We start from the raw sequence: 25,559 nt of genomic DNA on the forward strand, positions 1-25,559 counted from the left end.
ACCTTGGTCATTATATTTATGATCTCACAGATGACAAAGACATCCATAGACAACGCTGCAAATTGTCTGCCCAGGCAAACATATTAATGCGGACATTTCACAAGTGCTCTGTAGATGTTGAGGTATCACTTTTTAAAGCTTTCTGTGCACCATACACGGCTCACCTGTGGAGTAACTACACGGCTCACCTGTGGAGTAACTACACGGCTCACCTGTGGAGTAACTACACGGCTCACCTGTGGAGTAACTACACGGCTCACCTGTGGAGTAACTACACGGCTCACCTGTGGAGTAACTACACGGCTCACCTGTGGAGTAACTACACGGCTCACCTGTGGAGTAACTACACGGCTCACCTGTGGAGTAACTACACGGCTCACCTGTGGAGTAACTACAAGGCTCACCTGTGGAGTAACTACAAGGCTCACCTGTGGAGTAACTACACGGCTCACCTGTGGAGTAACTACACGGCTCACCTGTGGAGTAACCACACGGCTCACCTGTAGAGTAACTACAAGGCTCACCTGTGGAGTAACTACAAGGCTCACCTGTGGAGTAACTACACGGCTCGCCTGTGGAGTAACTACAAGGCTCGCCTGTGGAGTAACTACAAGGCTCGCCTGTGGAGTAACTACACGGCTCGCCTGTGGAGTAACTACAAGGCTCGCCTGTGGAGTAACTACAAGGCTCACCTGTGGAGTAACTACACGGCTCACCTGTGGAGTAACTACACGGCTAGCAGCATGTAAAAAACTAAAAGTTGCACACAATGATGCTTTACGGTTGCTGGTGAGGGCACCAAGATGGCACAGTGCCAGCCAGCTGTTTGTTAACTTGGGGGTACCTACCTGTCGAGCCCTTTTAAGAAATATAATGTACAAATTAATGTGTCGATAGAAGACTCGGACAATCATGTTATCTCGATTTTAATGAACCCTGTGAAGAGTTCTACTCGGTTCTCTTCCATGATTTGGAGACATTGGTGCAATAGCCTCCACAGACAGTGAGCATGTGTGGCTGGCTGTGATTGGACTGATTTTATGTTTGTTATCTGTTTGTTTTTATTTGTTTTGTGTTTACCTTTTTAATCTTATTTATTGATGTGTATCTTGTCATTTTGTATGTGATATGGACCTTGAGTCTGAAATAAAGATTGAATTGAATACAACTTGGCTTTCAGATATTTCATAATTTACCCTTAGGAACAAGATAGATAAGACTTTATTTATCCCGAAGGAAATTGTTGAGTAACAAAATACAATAAACACAGCAGCAAAACTGTACACTGTACACAGAGCAGCAAAAAGAGCAATTAAATATCCACAGACAATATGAAACATAGAAACATAGATGGTCACACAATCAATGCAATTATTAGCAGTATTTACTAGTTGGTAGTGCAAAAAATAAAACGTAGTGGCAGTTACGTAATTGCACGTTATGATAGCATTATTAATAATACTAATAATATAATATTGCACATAGTTATATATAGCAGCGAGTGTATTGCAGTGATGGTAATTATATTGATATGTATATTGCACATAGTGTTGGTGTGGAAGTTCTCAGTGCCCTTTACTTAGGGGTGAAGAGTTAAGGAGTTTGATTGCCACTGGGAGGAAAGACCTCCTGTGGCGCTGTGTGGTGGTTATGGGTGATATCAGTCTAAGGCTGAAAGTGCTCCGGTAGGAAACCAGTGTGGCATGCAGGGGGGGAGACCCGTTGTCCAACGACTCCTGATCCACTCCCACTACCTGAGTCTCCTGAGGAAATACAGGCGACTCTGGCCTTTCTTATATAGGGCGTCAGTGTTTTTACTCCAGTCCAGTTTATTGTCTATGTGGACGCCCAGGAACTTGTAGCTGTCCACAATGTCCACATCCATGCCCACGATGGTAATTGGGTTTGGGGCGGTACTCCACTTCCTGAAGTCAACCACTAGCTCCTTAGTTTTTGTGACGTTGAGCTGCAGATGGTTCTGACCACACCACTCCACAAAACTGTCCACCACACTCCTGTACTCAGCTTCCTGATCTCTGATGATACAGCCCACAATGGCAGAGTTACCTGAGAATGTCTGCAGATGGCAGGACTGTGAGCAGTGTCTGAAGTCTGATGTATAGACTATGAACAGGAAGGGAGAGAGGACCGTGCCCTGAGGAGCGCCCGTGCTGCTCAATATAATGTCAGAGGTGTTATTCTGCAGCTTCACGTACTGTGGCCGAGCTGTGAGATAGTTGGTTATCCAGCTCACCTGTGGAGCATCCACCTGCATGTCCAGTAGCTTACTGCTGAGCAGGGCAGGTCTGATGGTGTTAAAAGCACTGGAAAAGTCAAAAAACATGACTCTCACAGTGCTGCCTGCCTTCTCAAGGTGTGTGTGTACTCTGTGCAGCAGGAAGATGATGGCGTCCTCCACTCCAATACGAGGCTGATATGCAAACTGCAGGGGGTCTAGGGATGGTGCGACCACTGTACGGAGGTGTTTAAGGACCAGCCTCTCCAGCGACTTCATGGCATGTGATGTCAAAGCCACCGGTCTGTAGTCACTGTGTGTGCGTGGATGTATCTTCTTCGGCACAGGAACCAGGCATGTTGTCTTCCACAGGGCAGGGACGGTCATCATGTCCAGGCTCAGGTTGAAAATGTGCCGAAAAACTGCACACAGCTGAGTAGCACATCCTTTCAGCAGACTGGGGCTGAGGCCGTCAGGCCCTGCAGCCTTCCTTGAGTGTAGGTGGCTGAACTCTCCCCTCACGTCCTCTGCAGTGATGGGGGGGGCATGCACAGTGGGGCTGAGAGAGAGCCCTGGTCGGGGGGAGGGGGGGGGGGGTGAGATGGATAAGTTGGGAGGAAAGGCTCCCTGGGGGTCACAGGGGGTGAGTCACAGGTGGATGAGCTGGAGGAGCTGGAGGAGGGAGGGGTGGTAATCTCATCATCAAACCTGTTGAAAAGGGGTTTAAGTTATTGGCCTCCTGTAGATCTCCTCCCATCACCTCGTCAGTCTTGTTTCCATAGTGATGGTTCTCATCCCACGCCACACTTCCCTGGTGTTGTTTTGGGCCAGTACTCTCCAGCTTCCTCCTGTAGCACTCCTTGCCCGTTTGTACAAGTGTATACAAAACCCAAAATAAACAAAAATACAATGAAAAGGACTAAGGCTTTTTATATCAATCATATTCCTCTATTACGCTCAACAATCAACAAAACTCAGGATTCAATTTATTAAAATTAATTCATAAAATGTACAAAAAAGATAAAGAAACAATGTCCCTTTGAGACAAGTTGCTTCCATAATAGTGGCGATCTGCTCTGCTTCTGCTCAAACTGTACGCTTGCACTCAGAAAGGAGCGCACGGAGGACAGTCCGCCCCGGGTGACAGTCTCACCGGGAACAGGGGCCCCCTCTCTCCCCCGAGGAGAGAGGGCGCAGCAAACACTTTGTCCACGGCCCCAGGAAGTGGCGAGGTCCGGGTCAGTCCGGGGCCCTTTCTCATTTCGTCAAATCCCCCTCCTCGACTCCTCTGTCCTCCGGTAGTGACCCGGAAATGAATAGAGAGGCGAAGTCCCGCCCATCTACTTCCGACCCATGGGACCCCGGAAGCGGAAAATTATACATTGATGTCAATGGAGAGAGAAAAGTCATCTTTCGATCCCGTTTGAATTGTGCCACGAATGACACATATGATGTTTGTCAAATTAAAAGAACATTTTGCAAGTCGAAAAAATTAAAATGTGTCGTAAAACTGTGAAGTTACAATTTTTTTTGTGTGAAACCGCTCAGTGAACTACAGGTCTCTGGTCTCGCACAATACGCGTCACCATCACAAAGATGGCCGTCACTTTAGTAAATTTCACCTGTTTCTTTCAGAATGAGGCGAAAAAGTATAAAACGAGGTGAAAATCACTACAAGTCTGGGCATGTTGAGAGCTGTACACACACGAAAGGGAGCTGTTCTGTAAGAGCCAGCATGCGGGACCGGCTTTACAAGGTTTCAGTCAGTGCTTGAATTGGAATAAAAAAGGTGCCAGTACTCTTAATCAGCAACAAGTATTTGGCACAAAGTCATAGTATATCCTATAATGCTGGTGGGTTTGTCTCTTTACTGTATATTTTAGAAAGGCTCACTGTACTTAAACAAAATGACTCGGGGTGCATCTGAGATTAGAGGGGGTGCAGTGGTAAAGTGCTATTTTTATGAATTTTTTTTTTAAATATTGAAGTTAGAGGCATCAATCTGGTGCACTTTGAGAGCAAAATGAAGAGATATATGGATACCTCTCAACATCCATAATGAAACAACTGTAAACAGATTTACTTTTTCTTTATGGATATAAAAGAAAGTAAAGCTTGACTCCTACTGGCTGGTTAAATGACTCCTCGTCCCTGAGGCCACTACCAGTTTTTTGTGCCATTTTGCTGGATTTATTTGTCAATAGCGTTGCTGCACAAAGTGATAGCCCTCTAGTTTAAATCTACTACCCAAAAAGAAACATATGGAGATGGGTTACTATTTAAAAACATTTCCAAATCTATTTGGGAACAGTGGGGCCGGGCCTCAAATCCTATAGGGGGGTCCGGGGGCATGCTCCCTCGGTAAGATTTTTTTTTAAATGTTGGACTTAAATGCATCAATGTGGTGCATTTTGAAGGGGGAAATAAAGAGACTACACCCATATGAAACAAAAATGTATACATTTAAATAATCATAAAATCATAAGTACATGGCCATAACCAATAACATACAATATCCAATATGAAAAAACATTGAAACTTGTTTATTTATTTGTTTTTGGTTCATTTATAGTTGTGAGTGTGTCTGGGCTCCTGAATCGGCCTCTCCTGTCTCCCTCCTCTCCCCCTGCTCCTCTTTGAGGCAACAGCAAAGACTAGTTTTAGCTCTCAACAACTTTATCTTACCTTTTTTCACCTAGTTAACATTTTGTTTGTATTATTCATGCATATTTTACGAATCACTACCCCCTCAAATGGAAATATGTGTTTACATAAATGGTGACCGAACCGTTTGAGACCCACTGAGATAACTTAAACTAAGTTAACTATCTAAAGACTCAGAGAGTAATTTACCTCACCAGAGCTGTAGTTATCAGCCTCTCAGTCTGACAGCAAAGGACTCTCCCTCCACCTTGTTGTTGAAAAAGCTCCTTATATCCGTTAGCGCAGCTAGCTAGCACCAGATGCTAACAACAATACACGTAACCGATGCGCGCGCTTTCTCGCTCGCTCGCGCCCCACATACACCAACACACACCCTCCCGAGCTTGAATGACACACAGAGACCAATCGAGGGCTTTAGTATGATCTGTATGAAAGTGGCAATGTCGGCAGGCCACGTCATGTAGACAGCCAGTCACCCTCTGTGAGGCAGAGTCAGACCCACATTTGCGCTGCGTTGCGTTTACAATATATACGTATATTGCCGGCGGCTGAGTACCGGCATTTTACTGAGTACCGGCACCTTGCCGGTACTCAGTAAGAAGTGCCGGTACCACATGGGTAAAAATCAGAAGTGCCGGTACTGCGTACCGGTGAGTACCGGCCCAATTCAAGCACTGGTTTCAGTGAGTAATATGAGTGCAATGTTTAAGGCTAATGTCAGCTAGCTAACAATGTACACTAACGTGTTTTGTTTTAGCAACTAGTTTTCTCCTTAAGAACTTCGTGGTGTCTGTGTATGCTGTGGATTTTTTATTTTTTTATTTTTTTATTTAACCTTTATTTAACCAGATAAAAAGCATTGAGATAAAATCTCATTTACAATGGTGACCTGGCCAAGAAGGCAGCAACGTTACACATAACACATAACACAAACATATAAAATACAGAGAACATAACTAAGAAAACAAAAGACGAAAAAAAGCAGTTACTACATTGTGCACATTAGGACAGTAAGAAAGGCACTACTTATTACTGCAAGAGCAGCTGGTGGTAAGGACTTCTGACAACTTCAATTTAAAACAGGCTATAGAAACAAGTGCCGTCAGTTTGAGGCGTGATTGAAGGTCATTCCAAGACCAAGGACCGTAATAAAAGAGACTCCTTTTTCCAGCCTCAGTCCGCACAGCAGGAACCTGGAACCGTATCAAGGCACTGGATCTGAGGTTGTCAAAGTCACAAACTGGAGCAAATCTGGCACATATGTAGAGTGGAAGATTTCCTAAAATGGCTTTATACATTAATAAAAACCAATGCTGCATCCTACGCATAGTGAGTGAGGACCATCCAGTTAGGCTATACAGTGTGCAATGATGAGTCCTATAGGGTGCGTTTGATATATAACGCAGTGCAGCATGGTAGAGTGGGTCAAGTTTGGCCAAGACAGTGGGACAGGCAAATCTATAAATGGTGTCACCGTAGTCCAGCTGGGACAGGAATAAGCCAGAGACCAACCTTTTACGGGATGAAGTTGAAAAACAACATTTAAGTCTGTAAAGGAAGCCAAGACTGAATTTCAATTTCTTTGTTAGAACTTCGATATGGTGTTTGAAGTTCAGATTACTTTCCAACCAAAAGCCAAGATATTTGTAGATATCAACAAACTCCACAGAGACGCCATCAAGGGTGTCAATGGAGAGGCAAGAGGACGCTGACTTGGGACCAAAAAGCATTGCTTTGGTTTTCTTACTGTTCAAAAGCAGTTTGGAATCAAGAAGTGCATGCTGCAGCGTGATAAAATCAGATTTTAAATTGGAAACGGCCATGTCCAGAGAAGGAGCACATGAATATACAATAGTGTCATCAGCATACATATGATAGGTAGAAAATTGCATCTGATTACAAATATTGTTTACATATAATAAAAAGAGCAAAGGCCCCAAAATAGAGCCCTGTGGAACGCCCTTCTCCAAGGTGACAGGGTCAGAGACAGTGCTACCCAACCTGACGCATTGAGTACGGTCGGTTAGATAACTCTGAAACCAACAAATGGCATTATGACCGAAACGAGACACCAACATAACATCAGACATAATGTGGTGATCTACAGTATCAAATGCTTTGGCTAGGTCAATAAACAATGCAACACAAACAGATTTGTTATCCAAAGCAGCCTTGATATCATCTAAGACTTTCAGACTGGCAGTCACACTACTGTGCTTTGATCTGAATCCAGATTGCATAGGGTTAAGGATGTTGTGTGAATTTAAAAAAAGTTTTAGCTGAGTAGAAACTAGGGACTCAAGAATCTTTGATAACACAGAAAGATTTGAGATAGGACGATAATTATTTAACTCAGTGGGATCACCAGCTTTCAAGAGGGGCGATACCAGAGCTTGCTTCCACAGAGCTGGCAGTGTGTGAGTGGACAGGGAGAGATTAAAAATATCAGTTACTGGTTGTGCTATAATCTGAGCTGCAATTTTTAAAAAGAATGGGTCGAGGCCGTCAGGCCCGGCAGACTTTTTAGGATCAATTGAGTGCAAACCCTGTAAGACTTCAGAGACCGAGAAAGAAGCAAAATCAAAAACAGGGGAGCTCATCTCTTGACTAGGGCTGTGAGTACGACCATTTAGAGAGTCATGACTTTGCTCATCAAAAATGTGACCAGCCTTTTTGAAGTGAGCATTGAAAGCATTAGACATACCATCTGAATCTGAAATAAAATAATCACTGACCTTCAGTTTTTGTGGGAAACTAGAAACTTTCTTGTTCTGAAGTGATTTAATTGTTTTCCAGAACTTAGAATGGTCATTAAAACAATCAGTGGTTAAGCTCAGATAGTAATCAGTTTTAGCTTTTTTAATAAGGGCTGAACATTTATTTCTGAGGACACGAAAAAGAAGCCAGTCATCACTAGTGTTAGACTTTCTAGCTAAAGACCATCGCTTATTTCGATCATGAATTAGATCAGATAGTTCTCTAGTAAACCATGGAGTGTTCCTATTCTTGACTCTGAATTTTCTAAGGGGGGCATGTCTATTAATAATCGATAAAAAGTGATCAATAAAAAATTGGACGGCAACATCAACAGATGGAATTAACGGATAACATTAGTGTTCACAAGAACAAGATACACTCCCGTGTTTTGTTTTAGTTGCTCTTCAGATTGAAGCGGCCAGTTTTATATCGACTATATGTGTGATCTCCTTTTTACATCTCGTTGTGTCATTTGAGTTTATTTGCTGTGTGTAGATTCAAGGATTTTGGTTATCTTGTCCAGGGATGCAAACTTGTAAATATTGTTTTTATTTGTATTGTATTTCCTTATAATGGAATACTCTGTTACCGTAAAGATCCTGCATTCAAAATATTCCTCAGGTAAAAGTATTTTGATGACAATACAAAGTAATACTTTTGTATTATCATCAAAATATAGTTCCCACAGTAAAAGTAGAAGTACTCAGATCTTGTACTTGAGCAAGAATAGAAGTATTCAGTAGCACTTGAAATGTTTTAGCTCTATGAAACCTGATGTACTTCTATGATTCTGTTTTCTTCAAGTTTGTATCTTGTTGGTCGAATGCACTTCTTGTAAGTCGCTTTGGATAAAAGCCTCAGCTAAATGCTATGTAATGTCAGATCTTGTTCTTGACTAAAAGTAGAAGTACACAGATATTGTACTTGAGTAAAAGTAGAAGTACTCAGATCTTGTTCTTGACTAAAAGTAGAAGTACACAGATATTGTACTTAGTAAAAGTAGAAGTGCCAGAGTGTAGGAATACTCTGTGACAGTAAAAGTCCTGCATTCAAAATGTTCCTAAAGTGAAAGTAGAAAAGTATTATCATCAAAATATAGTGAAAGTAGCGACAGTAAAAGTAGTCATTGTGCAGATTGGTCCATTTCAGAATAATATATATGATATGTTTTATAATGATTGATCATTAAAGTGTTCTCAAAGCTGGTAAAGGTGCAGCTAGTTTGAATGGCTTTGTATACTGCAGGGTAGCTGGTGGATTTACTCCAGGTGGAACTAAAGTCTGATTTAACACTTGATTAGATTTCACATCATTCATCCACATCTGTGAAGTAACTAAAGGTATTAAATACATGTAGTGGAGTAAAAGTACACCATTTACCTCTGAATTGTATTAGAATAAAAAATAGAGATGTCCCGATCCGATCACGTGATCAGGGATCGGAGCCGATCACATGATTTTCAAAAGATCGGAATCGGGAGAAAAAAATCGGGGATCGGGAGTTTTTTTTATTTTTTAATTTTTTTATAAATACTTAAAAAAAAAAAAATGTATTCAATGTTACAAAACAAAAATGACCATGTTCAAGTCTTAAAATCATCCTGAGGCCTTAGTTTTGGTTTCAAATTACACAACATCATGTATGTGTTGCTTCTTTGGGGCTTGTTTTCATAGACCTGCTTATTTCTCTCAAATCTGGCAACAGAGTGGGAGCAGTGTCTAATTGTAGCAGTAAGCTAACGAGTACTGATAAGCTTTATTTTGTTTTGATCCAATGCTGCACAACTGAACTGATCCAATGCTGCTGTGAAAGAAAGAAGCTATATCCATGTTGGATAGAATATCCAATTTAAATAAAAAAATAACCTCAAGGGACAACTTGAATGCTTTTTTTCTTTTTTTTGTCTTAATGCATTGCATAAAGATCGGATCGGGAAAAATCGGTATCGGCAAATTGTCAAAATGAAATTATCGGAATCGGATCTGGAGCAAAAAAAGGTGATCGGGACATCCCTAATAAAAAATGATACGCATAAAATGGAAATACTGAAGTAAAGTTCCTAAGTATTGTACTTAAGTACCGAACTTCACTCAAAATCAACTTCATTATCAATATCTCTGATTGTGTTACAAACAGGGAGACCAATATTCAGTTTCACACTGTCCCAAAGATTACAAATATATACAAAAAATATATACACATATATATATATATATACAATACACAAAATAAAGATAAAAAGATATTAAAAAGACAAATTAATAAATATATAAAAATAGCAGTCAGGTAGATTGATAGGTACACACAGATGAATAAGACAATTAATGAATATGACAACGTTACAAATATATACAATTTGTGTAATCACTGTCCATAGCAGCAAGTGGAAAGACAAAAAGTGTGTGTGTGTGTGTGTGTGTGTGTGTGTGTGTGTGTGTGTGTGTGTGTGTGTGTGTGTGTGTGTGTGTGTGTGTGTGTGTGTGTGTGTGTGTGTGTGTGTGTGTGTGTGTGTGTGTGTGTGTGTGTGTGTGTGTGTGTGTGTGTGTGTGTGTGTGTGTGTGTGTGTGTGTGTGTTAAAACAATGGCAACAATAAATAAATACGGTTGCATGTCTGCTGACAGGGTGTGTCAAACATGTTTTACATGTTTTGTTTTTTTGTCCCATTTCCTTGTCCACCAAACAGCGTCAGCACTTTTTACTCTGCCTCAGTCTTGATAGTCTGTCAGTGACTTTGATATCTTCTTTTTTTGACTTTGAGATATTTTTCCTGGTTTCTCCATCCTCTGCTTCACAAAAAAGGTTGGTCTGCTTTTTATATATCTGTGCTCATTACCAGCTGGGTTTTGAAACTGAACTTCATTACAAACTGTTCCTGTTTGTTGCATTTGGGTTCAAACTCCTCGTACGTGTGAACCCACCTGGCTATAAACCCGTCTCTGATTCTGAAACACTCCCAGTTAGTACTGAACTGCTGTGAGGTGAGTTTGAGTTATAGTACTTTACATATGAACAGTTTCTTCCCACTTTAACAATACTGAACATATTTTTCCAGTGTTAAGGCTGCCAATCAGAAGTTAAATCCATTTCTCACTTATGCAAAGAGTTCTATTCTAAAAGGATTTCTTCTCAAATGATCAGGAAATTACGTTGTAAAAACAACTCATCTCTCTCGTTCAGATTAATGTGGTCTGTTTTTTTTTTTTTCTTCTTCTTCGCGAAACGCTGTAGTGTAAAATGTCCTTCTTGGTTGTCGTACAAACGTGGCTACGTACGTACGTAGCTACGTGTGTACAGCTATCCAATAGGGCGGACTAACTCTTGCTCGAACAGTGTGAATCGGAAAGTCACAGAAACCAAACTCGTTGTTACAATCCCTTTGACTCCATTCTCCGATGAAGACTGCTTTTGTGTTCATTGGGTTCATTGTGTTCATTCTGTTCATTGTGTTCATATCCATCTACCAATCGGCTACAGGAGGTGAGAGTTATATTAGGAAAATAACGTTCTTGTCGAAAGGCCTCGTAAAGGCCTCGGAGCTTTTTTACTATTTTTATCACAAAAATAACTGTTTTAAGACAGTCAAGCTTCGGCCCTCAGATTTGACCGTGTCTTTGTGCTGCTTTACATTAGACTAACGTAATGTACTATCAGCAACAAGCTATTGAGAGGGACCGCTAACAATATGGTGACGCACCTCAGGCCTTCTTTGTTTTTCTTTGTAGGAGCCATTGTTCTATGTTGCTAAATACAGTTGTTTTTTAGACTGTTTGTTTAAACCAGTGTATTTTCACTTTATATATACAGCTTGTTTTTTTTGTCACGATGTGTGCTCGGTGCTCCACCCGGTAGCTAACCTGCTGCTAGAGAGCTAACCTGCTACTAGAGAGCTAACCTGCTGCTAGAGAGCTAACCTGCTGCTAAAGAGCTAATGCTGCTTACTTACTCTTCCTGCATAGACGTTATTCAGTGATCCATCGGTATCCAGTGGTGTAAAATAACTAAGTACATTTACTCAAGTACTGAACTTAAGTACAATTTTGATATACTTGTACTTTACTTGAGTATTTCCATTTTTTGCAACTTTGTACTTCTTTTATTGAATAACTTTAGTTACTTCTCAGATGTGGATGAATGATGGTAAATATAATCAAGTGTTAAATCAGACTTTAGTTCCACCTGGAGTAAATCCACCAGCTACCCTGCAGTATACAAAGTCATTCAAACTAGCTGCACCTTTACCAGCTTTGAGAACACTTTCATGATCAATCATTATAAAACATATCATATATATTATTCTGAAATGGACCAATCTGCACAATGACTACTTTTACTGTCGCTACTTTCACTATATTTTGATGAGAATACTTTTCTACTTTTACTTGAGGAACATTTTGAATGCAGGACTTTTACTGTAACAGAGTATTCCTACACTCTGGTACTTCTACTTTTACTAAGTACAAGATCTGAGTACTTCTACTTTTACTCAAGATCTGAGTACTTCTACTTTTACTCAAGTACAAGATCTGAGTACTTCTACTTTTATTCAAGTACAAGATCTGAGTACTTCTACTTTTACTCAAGTACAAGATCTGAGTACTTCTACTTTTACTCAAGTACAAGATCTGAGTACTTCTACTTTTACTCAAGTACAAGATCTGAGTACTTCTACTTTTACTCAAGATCTGAGTGCTTCTTCCACCTCTGTAGTCATACTGTGATTCCCCTCTGTATAATGTGTGAGAAATGCACTGCTGACTTTTGCCTTTCTTTCTCCAGACACAGAGGTGAAGGCAAAGCCTGGAGAAAATGTCACTCTTCACTGCAACTGTTCCACAGATGCTGCCATCACATTGGTTAGGTGGAACAGAACTGATCTGGAGGATGACGTGTTCTTCTACAGAGATAAAAAGCTGATTCGAAGCTTCCAGAATCCACAGTTCCATGGTCGTGTGGAGCTGAAAGACCCAGAGATGAAGAATGGTGACGGTTCGGTTGTCCTGAAGAACGTCAGCGTCAACGACACAGGAACGTACACATGTCGGAGAAATGGGAAGTGTGTTGCCTCTGTCCATCTGAGCGTCTCTGGAGGTGAGTTTGTGTTTTTCCTGAAGATTTCCACCATTGGCATATTGTAAAGATGTTGTTGATGACATCCTCTGGGATCGGTAGATAATGTCTGATATGAGTCTAGAGAGGAAAGCAGATTCTGTTCTTCATCGCCTTCATGATCAGGTTATTCTCCAACATGAGGATGGATCCAGTCATTTCCTCACTATTTACCTTTTCTTTTCAGGTTCTGGGATCGAAACCATCAAAGAAAGCCCATGGGATCCCAGAGGATACTGGAGTTTGTTCGCACTGGTTGTTGTTGTCGTTGTTGTTGGTGTAGGTGTTCCACTTGTAAAATATAAAAAAGCGAGGGTGAGGAGATCAGAAGAAGGTGTTGATGAAGTAGAAATGCGCCAACTGAACGTCTGACATGTCACAGACCCCTTTACAGCTGACTGTCCTCCATCACCTTCTTCTAAACTAAATAATCTCATCTCCATTAATATCTCATTTGTCGTGGTGGAGGTTCTAAATGAATAACCCTTCAATACGTGAGTCTGGGGGGGTTAGGGTTAGACAACATGTGATTTATTTTCCCTCTCTGACGCTAAAAAACATCGCCCCAATTCCAAATACTCTTAAAATCGGCCAACCTCCCGGTCCTCCCGATGGCCAGTCCGGGCCTAGTATCTATATATAGATAGGGTAGTATCTATACAGTATATAGATAGGGTAGTATCTATATATAGATAGGGTAGTATCTATATATAGATAGGGTAGTATCTATATATAGATAGGGTAGTATCTATATACAGATAGGGTAGTATCTATATACAGATAGGGTAGTATCTATATATAGATAGGGTAGTATCTATAGTATACTATAAGTAATGTTTTTTTTTTTGGACGGACACAATAATTTACATTCTTTACAATGTTCAATCTGAATTTACTTTAAAATAAAATAAATGTATATTGATTCTGACTTTTATACATCCAACTCATAGGTTTATCATTTATTTGAGAAAAAAGATGATTAATCTTCCCCTTTTAGAAGTGCAGTTATGGTCATTTGTTCTGGGAATGTCATTTTCGAGCCGGAGACCTGAAAAACAGGCTCGGGGCTCAACAGGAGGATGTGTAATGGCTGCTCAGTTACGACTCCATTTTGATTTAAATGTGTCACGATCTGTCTGTGTTTTATTTTGTGATCTCAAGATCTCTCTTTGTTTTCCCGGTTTTATTTTGGAAAGTGTTCCCCCCCCATGTTGTGATGTACATTTTGCTAAAAGAAAAAGAAATGGGGTGGATTAAATAAGTGTAAACTTCTTCCCAAACCCTTTTTAGGTTTGTAATTAGGTAGATTATTTATTTATAATTTGTAAATCAATAATATTGTTGTTTATCAATTTAATACTGCTTAAGTTTGTTCAGTATCATAATTCTCTTGCTTCATTCAAATAGTATTATCATTTGTTGTACAGTATTATTGTTTTACACGTTCTTAATGAATCAAATGTCTCTTACTTCCTGTCTTGTCTATGTGACAAAAGGTTCACCTTGATACTCTTTAACAAATTGTACTTTCCATTACATGTACATGTTTTCCATACTTCACTTTAAGTACTAATACTGCAGTTTACGTAGTATTAGCTGTTGCATGCTGTGTATGCAGACAATTACAACTTTACACCTCAAACTGTGACCATTTGCTCTTCCCCTATATCTGTTGTGCAAAGGATTGTGGGTCAGAAGTAAAAGTGCTATCAGTTTTTTAACATTTTATTGGAAACAATTATAGAAAGTCTTTGCAAGATATACTTTATTTCAGTAACACAGAATTATTTGGTTAAACAATCTTTTGAAACCAATGTAATGATGGTGTGCGAGTTGTTATAGTATGTGTAATGATAGTACCCCATAGGACCTAGAACATGTGGAGTTAATGTAAATATTGTCCTGCTTTATATTGTGTTAGCTGGAAATGAGCCGTTCAATAGTGTTTTATTTGTCAGAAAGTTTATAGATGTTTTATCTTCACGGTCAACTTGTATATTTTCAACTTTTAATGCTGTTTTTTTTCTTTACATTTTAGAATTGTTATGATCAATGCCTTGTTTTTTATGCTGCTGCAACGCAAACAATTCCCAATTTGGGATCAATAAAGTACCTCTTATCTTATCTTATATTGTCTAAATCTTAATGACAATGCTGCACTTTGAGCAAACCATAAGCGATGATGAACTTCCCTAAATACGGATCATATACAAGATTATTATAGAAATGTGTCGCTTCGTGTAGCTGCGTAAACACAAGCGTCCATTCAAAAAAGATCAGCTGTGAACTAGGTAAGTGTCTGAGGCTACGCCATTATTCATCTAGCATCTATTTTACAACCAGTCTATGTTTTGCTTTAGTTTGCGAAATTCAACAGTGGTGGTTCTGCCTCATTTCATTTCAACAGTGTGAGCTGCAGAATACATGTAAGCATTAAGCAGGTCGACACTACCATCTGGTGGCTGGAAAATACCTTTTTACAATTGAAACATCTACAAGAACAATACAACTTGGCTTTCAGATATTTCATGATTTACCCTTAGGAACAGGCGCATACAAAACACAAAATAAACAAATCACAAATCAATCAATCAATGTTTATTTATATAGCCCAATATCACAAATGTTATATTTGTCTCAGTGGACTTCACAGTTTGTACAGAATATCAGTATGACAATACGACACCCTCTGTCCTTAGACCCTCACATCGTACAAGGAAAAACTTCCAGAGAAACCCCACAGTTTCTTTCAAAAAGAAAGAAATTTGGGGAAGCTGGGTTAATCGGAACATGAGAGTACACAGGTATAGACAGAGAGAAGGAAGAAGTAAGATGTCCCCCGACAAACTAAGCCTATATCAGCAAAACTAGGGGCTGAATCTAATCAGCCCTAACTATAAGCTTTATCAAAAAGGAAGGTCTTAAGCGCACACTTAAAAACGGATAAGGTGTCTGCCGCCCGAACACAAACTGGAAGCTGATTCCACAAAAGTGGAGCTTGATAAGAAAAGGCTCTGGCTCCCATTGTACTTTTAGAGACTCTATGAACAACCAACAACCCTGCATTCTTGGAACGCAATGCCCTAGTAGGACAATAGGGTATAATGAGTTCTTTAAGGTAAGATGGCGCCTGCCCATTAAGGGCTTTGTAGACGAGAAGAAGAATTTTAAATTCTATCCTGTGTTCTATAGGGAGCCAGTGTAAGGCAGCCAGCACAGGAGTAATGTGGTCCCTTTTCCTAACTCTGGTTAGTACACGAGTTGCAGCATTTTGAATCAGCTGAAGCGACTTGACTGACTTCTTGGTACACCCTGATAATAAGGAGTTACAATAATCCAGCCTTGAAGTAACAAATGCATGGGCTAGTTTCTCTGCATCGTTTTGAGGCAAGATATGCCTGATTTTTGCAATGTTACGTAGATGGAAGTAGGCGGTCCTTGAAATTGATTTTATGTGGGTGTTAAAGGATAAATCCTGATCAAATATAACACCAAGATTCCTTACAATCTCACTGGAGGCCAAATTAATGCCATCCATAGTTAATATATCTTTAGATAATTTGTTTCGTAGATTCTTCGGGCCAAGTACAATAACTTCAGTTTTGGTCGTGTTTAACATCAACAAATTTAAGGTCATCCACGTTTTTAAGTCCTTGAGGCAGTCTTGAATTTTATTTAGATGATTCATTTCACCGGGCTTGATTGATAAATATAGTTGAGTATCATCCGCATAACAATGAAAGTTTACAGAATGACTCCTTATAATATTGCCTACCGGAAGCATATATAGTGTGAACAAAATAGGTCCAAGCACTGAGCCCTGTGGCACTCCATGGCTAACTTTGGTTTGCATGGAAGATTCATCGTTGACACGTACAAACTGAGAGCGTTCAGATAGATAGGACCTAAACCAGCCTAAAGCAGTTCCCTGTTTGCCAACTAAGTGCTCTAGTCTTTGCAATAGGATATCATGGTCGATAGTATCAAATGCAGCACTAAGATCGAGCAAGACAAGAATAGAGACAAGTCCCTTGTCAGAGGCTATTAGAATGTCATTTGTGACTTTAACCAGAGCTGTCTCTGTGCTATGTTGTGTTCTAAAGCCAGACTGAAAATCTTCAAATAAATCATAGTTTCTTAAGTAATCACACAGCTGTTTTGCGACTGCTTTCTCAAGAATTTTTGAGAGGAACGGAAGATTAGAAATAGGTCTATAGTTGGCTAAAACCTCAGGATCGAGGTTGTGCTTTTTACGAAGCGGTTTTATCACTGCTACTTTGAATGATTGTGGAACATAGCCTGATAATAAAGACATATTCATAATATTTAATAAAGAAGTGCTAACTAATGGAAAAACTTCTTTTAACAGCTTAGTTGGAATCGGGTCTAAGATACACGTTGATGGTTTAGAAGAGAGAATCATTGAATTTAATTGTTCAAGGTTTATGGCTGAAAAGCATTCTAGTTTACTATCTAGTGTAATATTAGAACTTACGTTTCCGGGAGCTGTTGATAACACTATACTGGTCAAAGGCAAGAGGTCATTCATTTTGTTTCTAAGAGTAACAATTTTATCGTTAAAAAAGCACATAAAATCATTACTACTGAGTGCTATGGGAATAGAAGGCTCAGTCGAGCTGTGGCTCTCTGTCAGCCTGGCTACAGTGCTGAAAAGAAATCTTGCATTATTCTTATTCTCATCTATTAATGAAGAGTAGTAAGCTGCTCTCGCTTTACGCAGTGCTTTCTTATATTCATTGAGTGTAATATGCCAAATTAAACAAGATTCTTCAAGTTTAGTGGAACGCCATATCCTTTCAAGTTGTCTCGACTTTTGCTTTATTTTGCGGGTTTCGGCATTATGCCATGGAGCTAATCTATGTTGTTTTATTTTCTTCTTTTTCAAAGGAGCAACAGAGTCTAATTTTATTCGCAGCGCATCTGTAGCACTATCAACAACATGATCAATTTGGGGTGGTGTACATTTTGTATAAGTTTCCTCCCCTACATGCAGACATGCTATCGAGTTAAGTATTGGTGGAATCTCTTCCTTAAATTTGGCTATAGCACTAACAGATAGGTTTTCTGCTGCAGGAGGTTTTGGCTAATGCTTTGTAGTCTAGTAACAGTACTTCAAAAGTTACTAAGAAATGGTCGGATAAAGCAGGATTATGCGGTTCGACTAATAGTTGCTCAATTTCTGAAGGATAAAGTGTTCCTTTATGTGTTGAGAAAATTCCCCTCCCTCCTAAGCCAAGTAAGGTGTTTAAAGAGCCTCTTGGATCAGCTGGAAAATACATCATCACAAAGCTGAAAACAGCTGTTTCACTTTACTTTTGAAAGATACGACAGAGACAAAGCGACACATATATGATGATATTATAGAATATGATGCATTGCTGCAGATTAAACTACCCAACGGGATATAAAAGAGGTAAACACATCTACAGCAGTAACATGCAACATACATTTTATTGCAGCAGGAGCTATCTTGGGACTTTTACTGCAACAACGTTGACTTGCCTGTGAATACAAAATAAACCATTGTGTTGCTGATCTACAGTGTTGTCATTCTTCTGTCAACAGCAAGACCGCTAACAAGTATTTACATACTTAATATAGTTTAGTTTCTCGCCATCCCAAACGTAAACATTCAGCCACGTGACTACGCTTCCGAGCCGCTCCGATTACAACCGAGCCGCTCCGATTACAACGAGAGTTAGAACGAGAACGTGACGTCATATTTACATTAGACGGATCCTTTCTAGCCATAACCAGAGTGCTGCTGTGCCTCCTGTCATCATTAATGGACGTCTCTTTAAAATGACCGCTCAGAGGAGAGGAGTTCTCATTTCTCTAACCGCCTGCTGCTTCCACTCCTCTCTCCTCAGTTCCCCTCCTCAGTCCTCCGCTCGCATCTCCTGTGCGCGGCACCAAGTCTCGAGGAGAGGAGTCGAGGAGGGGAAATTTGAGTATTGAGAAACCTCTCCGGTCTTTTATTTATTTATTTTTATATTTCAGATTCCTCCGCGTACCACTAGTGGGAGCCGTACCACAGGTTGAGAACCACTGCATTAGATATTCTTTCAAAGCAACTTTGCTTCACTGATTCAAGTATTCACTATTTGAATGTCCATACTGAGACAGTTTTGAAAGTATAATGTTGGTATTTATGGGAATCCTTTACATGACGACAGCGTGTGACCAGAGGGACAGAAAACACTGGACTGCGCACGTGGTTCGATCCCGCGAGGAGACAGAGAACAGGAAGAATTCTGGAAGTGAATTGTTGTTCGAAGTAACCAATGAGCTAAGCCAGCGCAGATGTTCAGGCAGGCGGATGGCTTTATAAACTAGACAAGAATGACATGTTGCTTGAGACATATAAGGAATTAAAGGAAATTAATCTTTCTTCCAGTCAATAACTGCAATCGTGGATAAAGAACATTGAGAACAAAAAGTGACACATTTTTGGATAAAAAAGATACAAAACCAAATAAACACATGACTATCGAGAAATAAATAAATAAACAAAAACATGTAAGACTTTTCTTTGCCAACATGTCTACGTGGGAAATGTATTTACTGTAAAATGACATGGCACGTTATGAAATTAATTCGTTTAATACAATGTCATTTACTGAAACAAAATCAACATCAACGTTAGATATTCTTTCAGAGCAACTTTGCTTCACTGATTCAAGTCTTTACTATTTTAATGTCCAAACTGGGACCGTTTTTGAAAGTGGGCTAAAATGTGGGAATCGATTAGAATCCTTTACATGATGACAGCATGAGACCAGGAAGACAGAAAACGCTGGACAGCGCCCGTGGTTCGATCCCGCGAGGAGACAGAGAACAGGACGAATTCTGGAGATGAATTGTTGTTCGAAGTAACCACTGAGCTAAGCCAACGCAGATGTTCAGGCAGGTGGGTGGCTTTATAAACATGACAAGAATGACATGTTGCTTGAGACGTAGCAAGGAATAAAAGGAAATTAATCTTTCTTCCAGTCAATAACTGCAATCGTGGATAAAGAACATTGAGAACAAAGAGTGACACATTTTTGGATAAAAAAGATACAAAACCAAATAAACACATGACTATCGAGAAATAAATAAATAAACAAAAACATGTAAGACTTTTCTTTGCCAACATGTCTACGTGGGAAATGTATTTACTGTAAAATGACATGGCACGTTATGAAATTAATTCGTTTAATACAATGTCATTTACTGAAACAAAATCAACATCAACGTTAGATATTCTTTCAGAGCAACTTTGCTTCACTGATTAAAGTCTTTACTATTTTAATGTCCAAACTGAGACCGTTTTTGAAAGTGGGCTAAAATGTGGGAATCGATGAGAATCCTTTACATGATGACAGCATGAGACCAGGAAGACAGAAAACGCTGGACAGCGCCCGTGGTTCGATCCCGCGAGGAGACAGAGAACAGGACGAATTCTGGAGATGAATTGTTGTTCGAAGTAACCACTGAGCTAAGCCAGCGCAGATGTTCAGGCAGGTGGGTGGCTTTATAAACATGACAAGAATGACATGTTGCTTGAGACGTAGCAAGGAATAAAAGGAAATTAATCTTTCTTCCAGTCAATAACTGCAATCGTGGATAAAGAACATTGAGAACAAAAAGTGACACATTTTTGGATAAAAAAGATACAAAACCAAATAAACACATGACTATCGAGAAATAAATAAATAAACAAAAACATGTAAGACTTTTCTTTGCCAACATGTCTACGTGGGAAATGTATTTACTGTAAAATGACATGGCACGTTATGAAATTAATTCGTTTAATACAATGTCATTTACTGAAACAAAATCAACATCAACGTTAGATATTCTTTCAGAGCAACTTTGCTTCACTGATTCAAGTCTTTACTATTGTAATGTCCAAACTGGGACCGTTTTTGAAAGTGGGCTAAAATGTGGGAATCGATTAGAATCCTTTACATGATGACAGCATGAGACCAGGAAGACAGAAAACGCTGGACAGCGCCCGTGGTTCGATCCCGCGAGGAGACAGAGAACAGGACGAATTCTGGAGATGAATTGTTGTTCGAAGTAACCACTGAGCTAAGCCAACGCAGCACTCCACTCTATGGGTGGCTTTATAAACACGATAAGAATGACGCGTTGCTTGTGACATCCATATAAGGAAGAAGAAGAAGATTAACCTTTATTAATGAATGGGGGAAATTAATAGTTTTTCCTGTCCAGAAATGCATCGTGGATCAAATATGGAGGACTACAAATTACAATTGCATGTAGCCTAGAATAAATGCAAAACCAAATACACATGTGACTATAAAGAAAGGAAATATTAAACAAAAAAGATAAGACTTTTCTTTCCAAAGATTTACGTTTTTATGTTTGGTCGAGGGAAAGTATATTTACCTTAAAATGACATGGCACGGTATGAAATTATTTAGTTTAATACAATTTAATTTACTGAAACAAAATCAACATCTACATTAGATATTCTTTCAAAGCAATTTTGCTTCCCTGATTCAAGTCTTTACTATTTTAATGCCCAAATTGAGACATATTTTGAAAGTAAAATGTTGGTATTGATGAGAATCCTTTACATGATGACAGCATGACAGAAAACACTGAACAGCGCCCGTGGTTCGATCCCGCGAGGAGACAGAGAACAGGAAGAATTCGAGATTGCTTGTTGTTCGAAGTAACCACTGAGCTAAGCCAGCGCGAATATAGAGGCAGGTGGGTGGCTTCATAAACATGACAAGAATGACGTTTTCCTTGTGACATCCTTATAAGCAGGGCTGCACACCCCCCACAGAGAGAGAGAGAGAGAGAGAGAGAGAGAGAGAGAGAGAGAGAGAGAGAGAGAGAGAGAGAGAGAGAGAGAGAGAGAGAGAGAGAGAGAGAGAGAGAGAGAGAGAGAGAGAGAGAGAGAGAGAGAGAGAGAGAGAAAGAAAGAAAGAAAGAAAGAAAGAAAGAAAAACAAACACACACAAACACCGCGAAACCGCCCAGGTATATTAACGGCCGCAAAAGTATAATTCGTGAGCCATTTAGCTTTAATTTTTTAATCCGTCCGCGACCACAATGGCATCTGCGATCCCTCGCTCTACCCCTCGCTGTCGCGCAAAGGGTCTGCTTTATGCGCTCCGCACAGTAACCTTGCTGCGAGTCACGGGCGAACAGTTCATGAGCGTGCTCACTAGCGCACCCCCCCACCCCCCGTTCATAAAGTCAAGTACCCCTCAAAAGGTCCGGTTTATTTCATTTTAAGGATGCGCACCAAGCAACATCTCCAGGTGCTCCTTTGAGAACCAGGGCAAACAAGTTATGTGCACCCCTGCTTATAAGGAATAAAAGGAAGTCAATCGTTCTTCCGATCCATAACTGCATCGTGGATAAAGAACATTGAGAACAAAAAGTGACAAATGCTTGGATAAAAATCAAAACCAAATAAACACATGACTATTAAGATAGAAACAAACAAACAAAACATGTAAGACTTTTAATCCGTGTATCTACCGTCCATTTGTTTTTCTTTATTAAACAAGTTAACGGAAGAGCGTCTGAGAGGCCTTTTTGCTTTTAGTTTGTTACCTTACTAAATGGTCTAATGGTCATTGGAGCGAGGTGCGGGTTGAAACTCACGGAAGTGATTTCAAAACAAAAAGCACTCGTTTGCTTGGAACGGTGATAATATTATAAACAAGGGGATACAAGGGGAATTTAGCGATCACAACTAAAACGGCCAAGACACACATTGAGCCCAGAAAATGGATGTTATTAAGGGCTGTAAATTTAATAAGCCTGTGTCTAAAATGGACAACATTGTTAGGAGATTAAACTATACAGCGATTCTGCACTGCGGTCACTCAGCCGCCTCTCCACTTTGTTTTTTCAAATCAGCTGCTCTTCATTTTTTGCCCTGCTATATTTGATGATCGATACAAATATTTGTTACCATACGTTCTGAATGAAACTGATACTGTTGGACTCGGTACTAGTTTGACTGCTACCAGAAATAAAATGAAGTCCTTTTACTGTGTACTTTTTGAGTACTACTCTGTCAGAATGGTGGTACTTTTCCAGTTGGTCTACCTGCTCTTCACGTAGCTTTGCATGTCGTAGTTTAGGTGCTTTTTTTTTCTGGAGATAGGAACTGCTCAATCCACTCCTACATACCATAGTAAGACCCCCCCGGAGGTCGAAGTTAATCTTAAATGTTTCCATGTTATGCTTTGTAAGTTTGTTTCGTAACGGAAGAAATTTAAATATATTTATAAAACTGACAAGTCAAATCAAGCAATCTGATTGGTCGATAGCGTTTTTGCGGACCTCTTTGATTACAGATTTGAAAACATCGTTGCTTGCTTTAAAAGTAGCACAATTCATTATGTTAAACCTTCAAAAGTATCTAAATATCCCTGCCCTAATGCCAAAGGAACTGCACACTGAATATGTTTTGCCGTTTGATGTCTATGTCTGGACCGCTGCGTCAAAAAGGAGGTCTTCTGCCCCGTTACTTCTCCGCTGCTTTCTTGCTCCAGTATGAGTTTGCTTTTCAGACCAACGGTATACTGTTTTTCTCAGACGCGGAGGGATACTGACTTGTTGTGAAAAGTAACTTACAATTCTACCCGTGGTATACGCTCAGTATATCACGGCTAAGAACCAATCAGATTGCTTGATTTGACTTATCCGTTTTATAAATATATATATATAATATACATTACACTATATATTATATATTTATAAAACGGACAAGTCAAAACAAGCAATCTGATTGGTTCTTAGCCGTGATATACTGAGCGTATACCATGGGTAGAATTGTAAGTTACTTTTCACAACAAGTCAGTATCCCTCCGCGTCTACGAAAAACAGTATATCGATGGCCTGAGGCAGTTTGCTTTTCATACTGGAACAAGAAAGCAGCGGAGAAGTAACGGGGCAGAAACCCTCCTTTTTACGCAGCGGTCCAGACATAGACATCAAACGGCAAAACATATTCAGTGTGCAGTTCCTTTGGCATTAGGGCAGGGATATCTAGATACTTTCCAAAGTTTGACATAATGAATTGTGCTACTTTTAAAGCAAGCAACAATGTTTTCAAATCTGTAATGAAAGAGGTCCGCAAAAACACTATCGACCAATCAGATTGCTTGATTTGACTTGTCAGTTTTATAAATATATTTGCATTTCTTCAGTTACGAAACAAACTTACAAAGCCTAAGATGGAAACATTTAAGATTAACTTCGACCTCCGGGGGGGTCTTACTATAGTATGGAGGAGTGGATTGAGCAGTGCCTATCTCAAGAAAGCACCTAAATGACGACATGCAGAGCTACGTGAAGAGCAGGTAGACCAACTGGAAAATTAACACCATTCCAAAGCTTTCTGATGCGGGTCTTGAAACAAAGCAGAGAAATTATGACCGTTAGTGGCCACAGGTGCGAAAGCTCTCTCCAGAGCTACTGGAAGCCCAATATCTGGGACCGGAGAAAGTGGAGAAATATTCTCGCCACGCCGAGCAACAGCCTCGAACAACCTCAACCTATACAAGTGACCACGTAAGCCATGCTACTGATGCTGGACAGTTTTTCAGTGGCTGCACAATAAACAGCAACATACACATTAATGTAAATAAACAACCAAATAATGGATCAACGCTCTCTGTCTAATATGTTCGATAGCTGTTAGTGTTGTTGCATAGCAACCACCTCGCACTATGTTTTGTGCAGAAGGCAACGGAGGGACTATTTTATTTTGATCATCATTATTTACGAATAAAAACTATTTCAATTAGAGTGTGTATTTTTCTTTCATATTTCCACACTTGGTAACCGTTTTATAAAAGCAATAGCTCACGACAGGCCGTGGTATATGCTCATTATATCACAGCTAAGGGGCGTGGTTCGGCCCGACGCGAAGCATATATATATAATGTTAGCACCCCATAGGACCTAGAACATGTGGAGTTGTGTTCATTTTAAACAAAGGAAGTGTTTTACCTGGCCCTCTGTCAAAGACTCCAGGATGAAAGTGCAGATGCAGTTCAGGCAGAAAGCCACCAGGTGGCAGACCAGCCTGAACACAAGCTGGAGGGAAAGGGAAGTCATGGGTTTCCACTATTATTATTTATTACACATAATATTTAGTTACAAATGATTAAAAAGGATTACAATGAATAAATTATAAAGCAAAATCACTGATGAATCTCTAAAAAGGTATAATTGCAAAAAACAGGACTTTTCTTTCAAAGTGGTCCTCACTTATACAGTTCATACAAAATATTATTGGTGTGATTTTGAAGGTGGGGTAGGTAAGTTTGAGAAACCGGCTCGAAATACACTTTTTGTTATATTCCATGGAGTGCTCTTAACATCCCGATATAAATGAATATCTGAAGTGCTTTGACAAAAAAATTCATTAAAGAAATATCATCTGTGGAAGCCGTAGTACTGTAAAAAGCACGATCAATCATCTGAGCCGACCCGGCTAAAATAACTGGATGGCCTACCTGCCTGTCAGCCTTCCATCTGTGCACAAACTTATCTCGTGCCCTCATTGGTCATGTGCGCGTTCGTGTGTGTTGGAGGAGGGGCTCTGTAAGGAAGTGGCAGATTTTTCCCGGCTGTGTATTTTCAAATTCTAGCGCACTCGAGCTGGTTTCTCCAAAATTACCTAGCCCACCTTTAAGTCATCATAGATAGTTAAAAAAACACAAACATCAGCATTCTATGCAAAGAAATGTTAAAAATGTATAAATGATGCAGCAAAAAAAAAGCTG

At 39.8% G+C, this 25,559-nt stretch overlaps 1 protein-coding gene across 2 annotated transcripts in view; it reads left to right on the top strand.

The window, feature by feature from the left end:
* The window catches only part of LOC307036164 (uncharacterized protein), a 62,643-nt gene extending 47,749 nt beyond the window's left edge, over positions 1 to 14,894 (top strand). The window contains exons 1-3 of one of the 2 annotated variants that reach the window (XR_013807287.1): positions 10,319 to 10,458; positions 12,436 to 12,747; positions 12,953 to 14,894. Coding sequence is in view for 1 of the 2 variants with exons in the window: in XM_079676240.1 (XP_079532366.1) it covers positions 12,436 to 12,747; positions 12,953 to 13,137 (497 nt within the window). In the remaining variant the exon portion in view is untranslated. Of the gene's footprint in view, positions 1 to 10,318; positions 10,459 to 12,435; positions 12,748 to 12,952 lie in introns of those variants that run through there. The other variant, XM_079676240.1, reaches the window with a different exon arrangement.
* Positions 14,895 to 25,559: the final 10,665 nt, after the last annotated feature.

The sequence above is a fragment of the Notothenia rossii genome, assembly GCF_949606895.1.
Source record: "Notothenia rossii genome assembly, chromosome: 4".
Classification (NCBI taxonomy): Eukaryota; Metazoa; Chordata; class Actinopteri; order Perciformes; family Nototheniidae; genus Notothenia; species Notothenia rossii.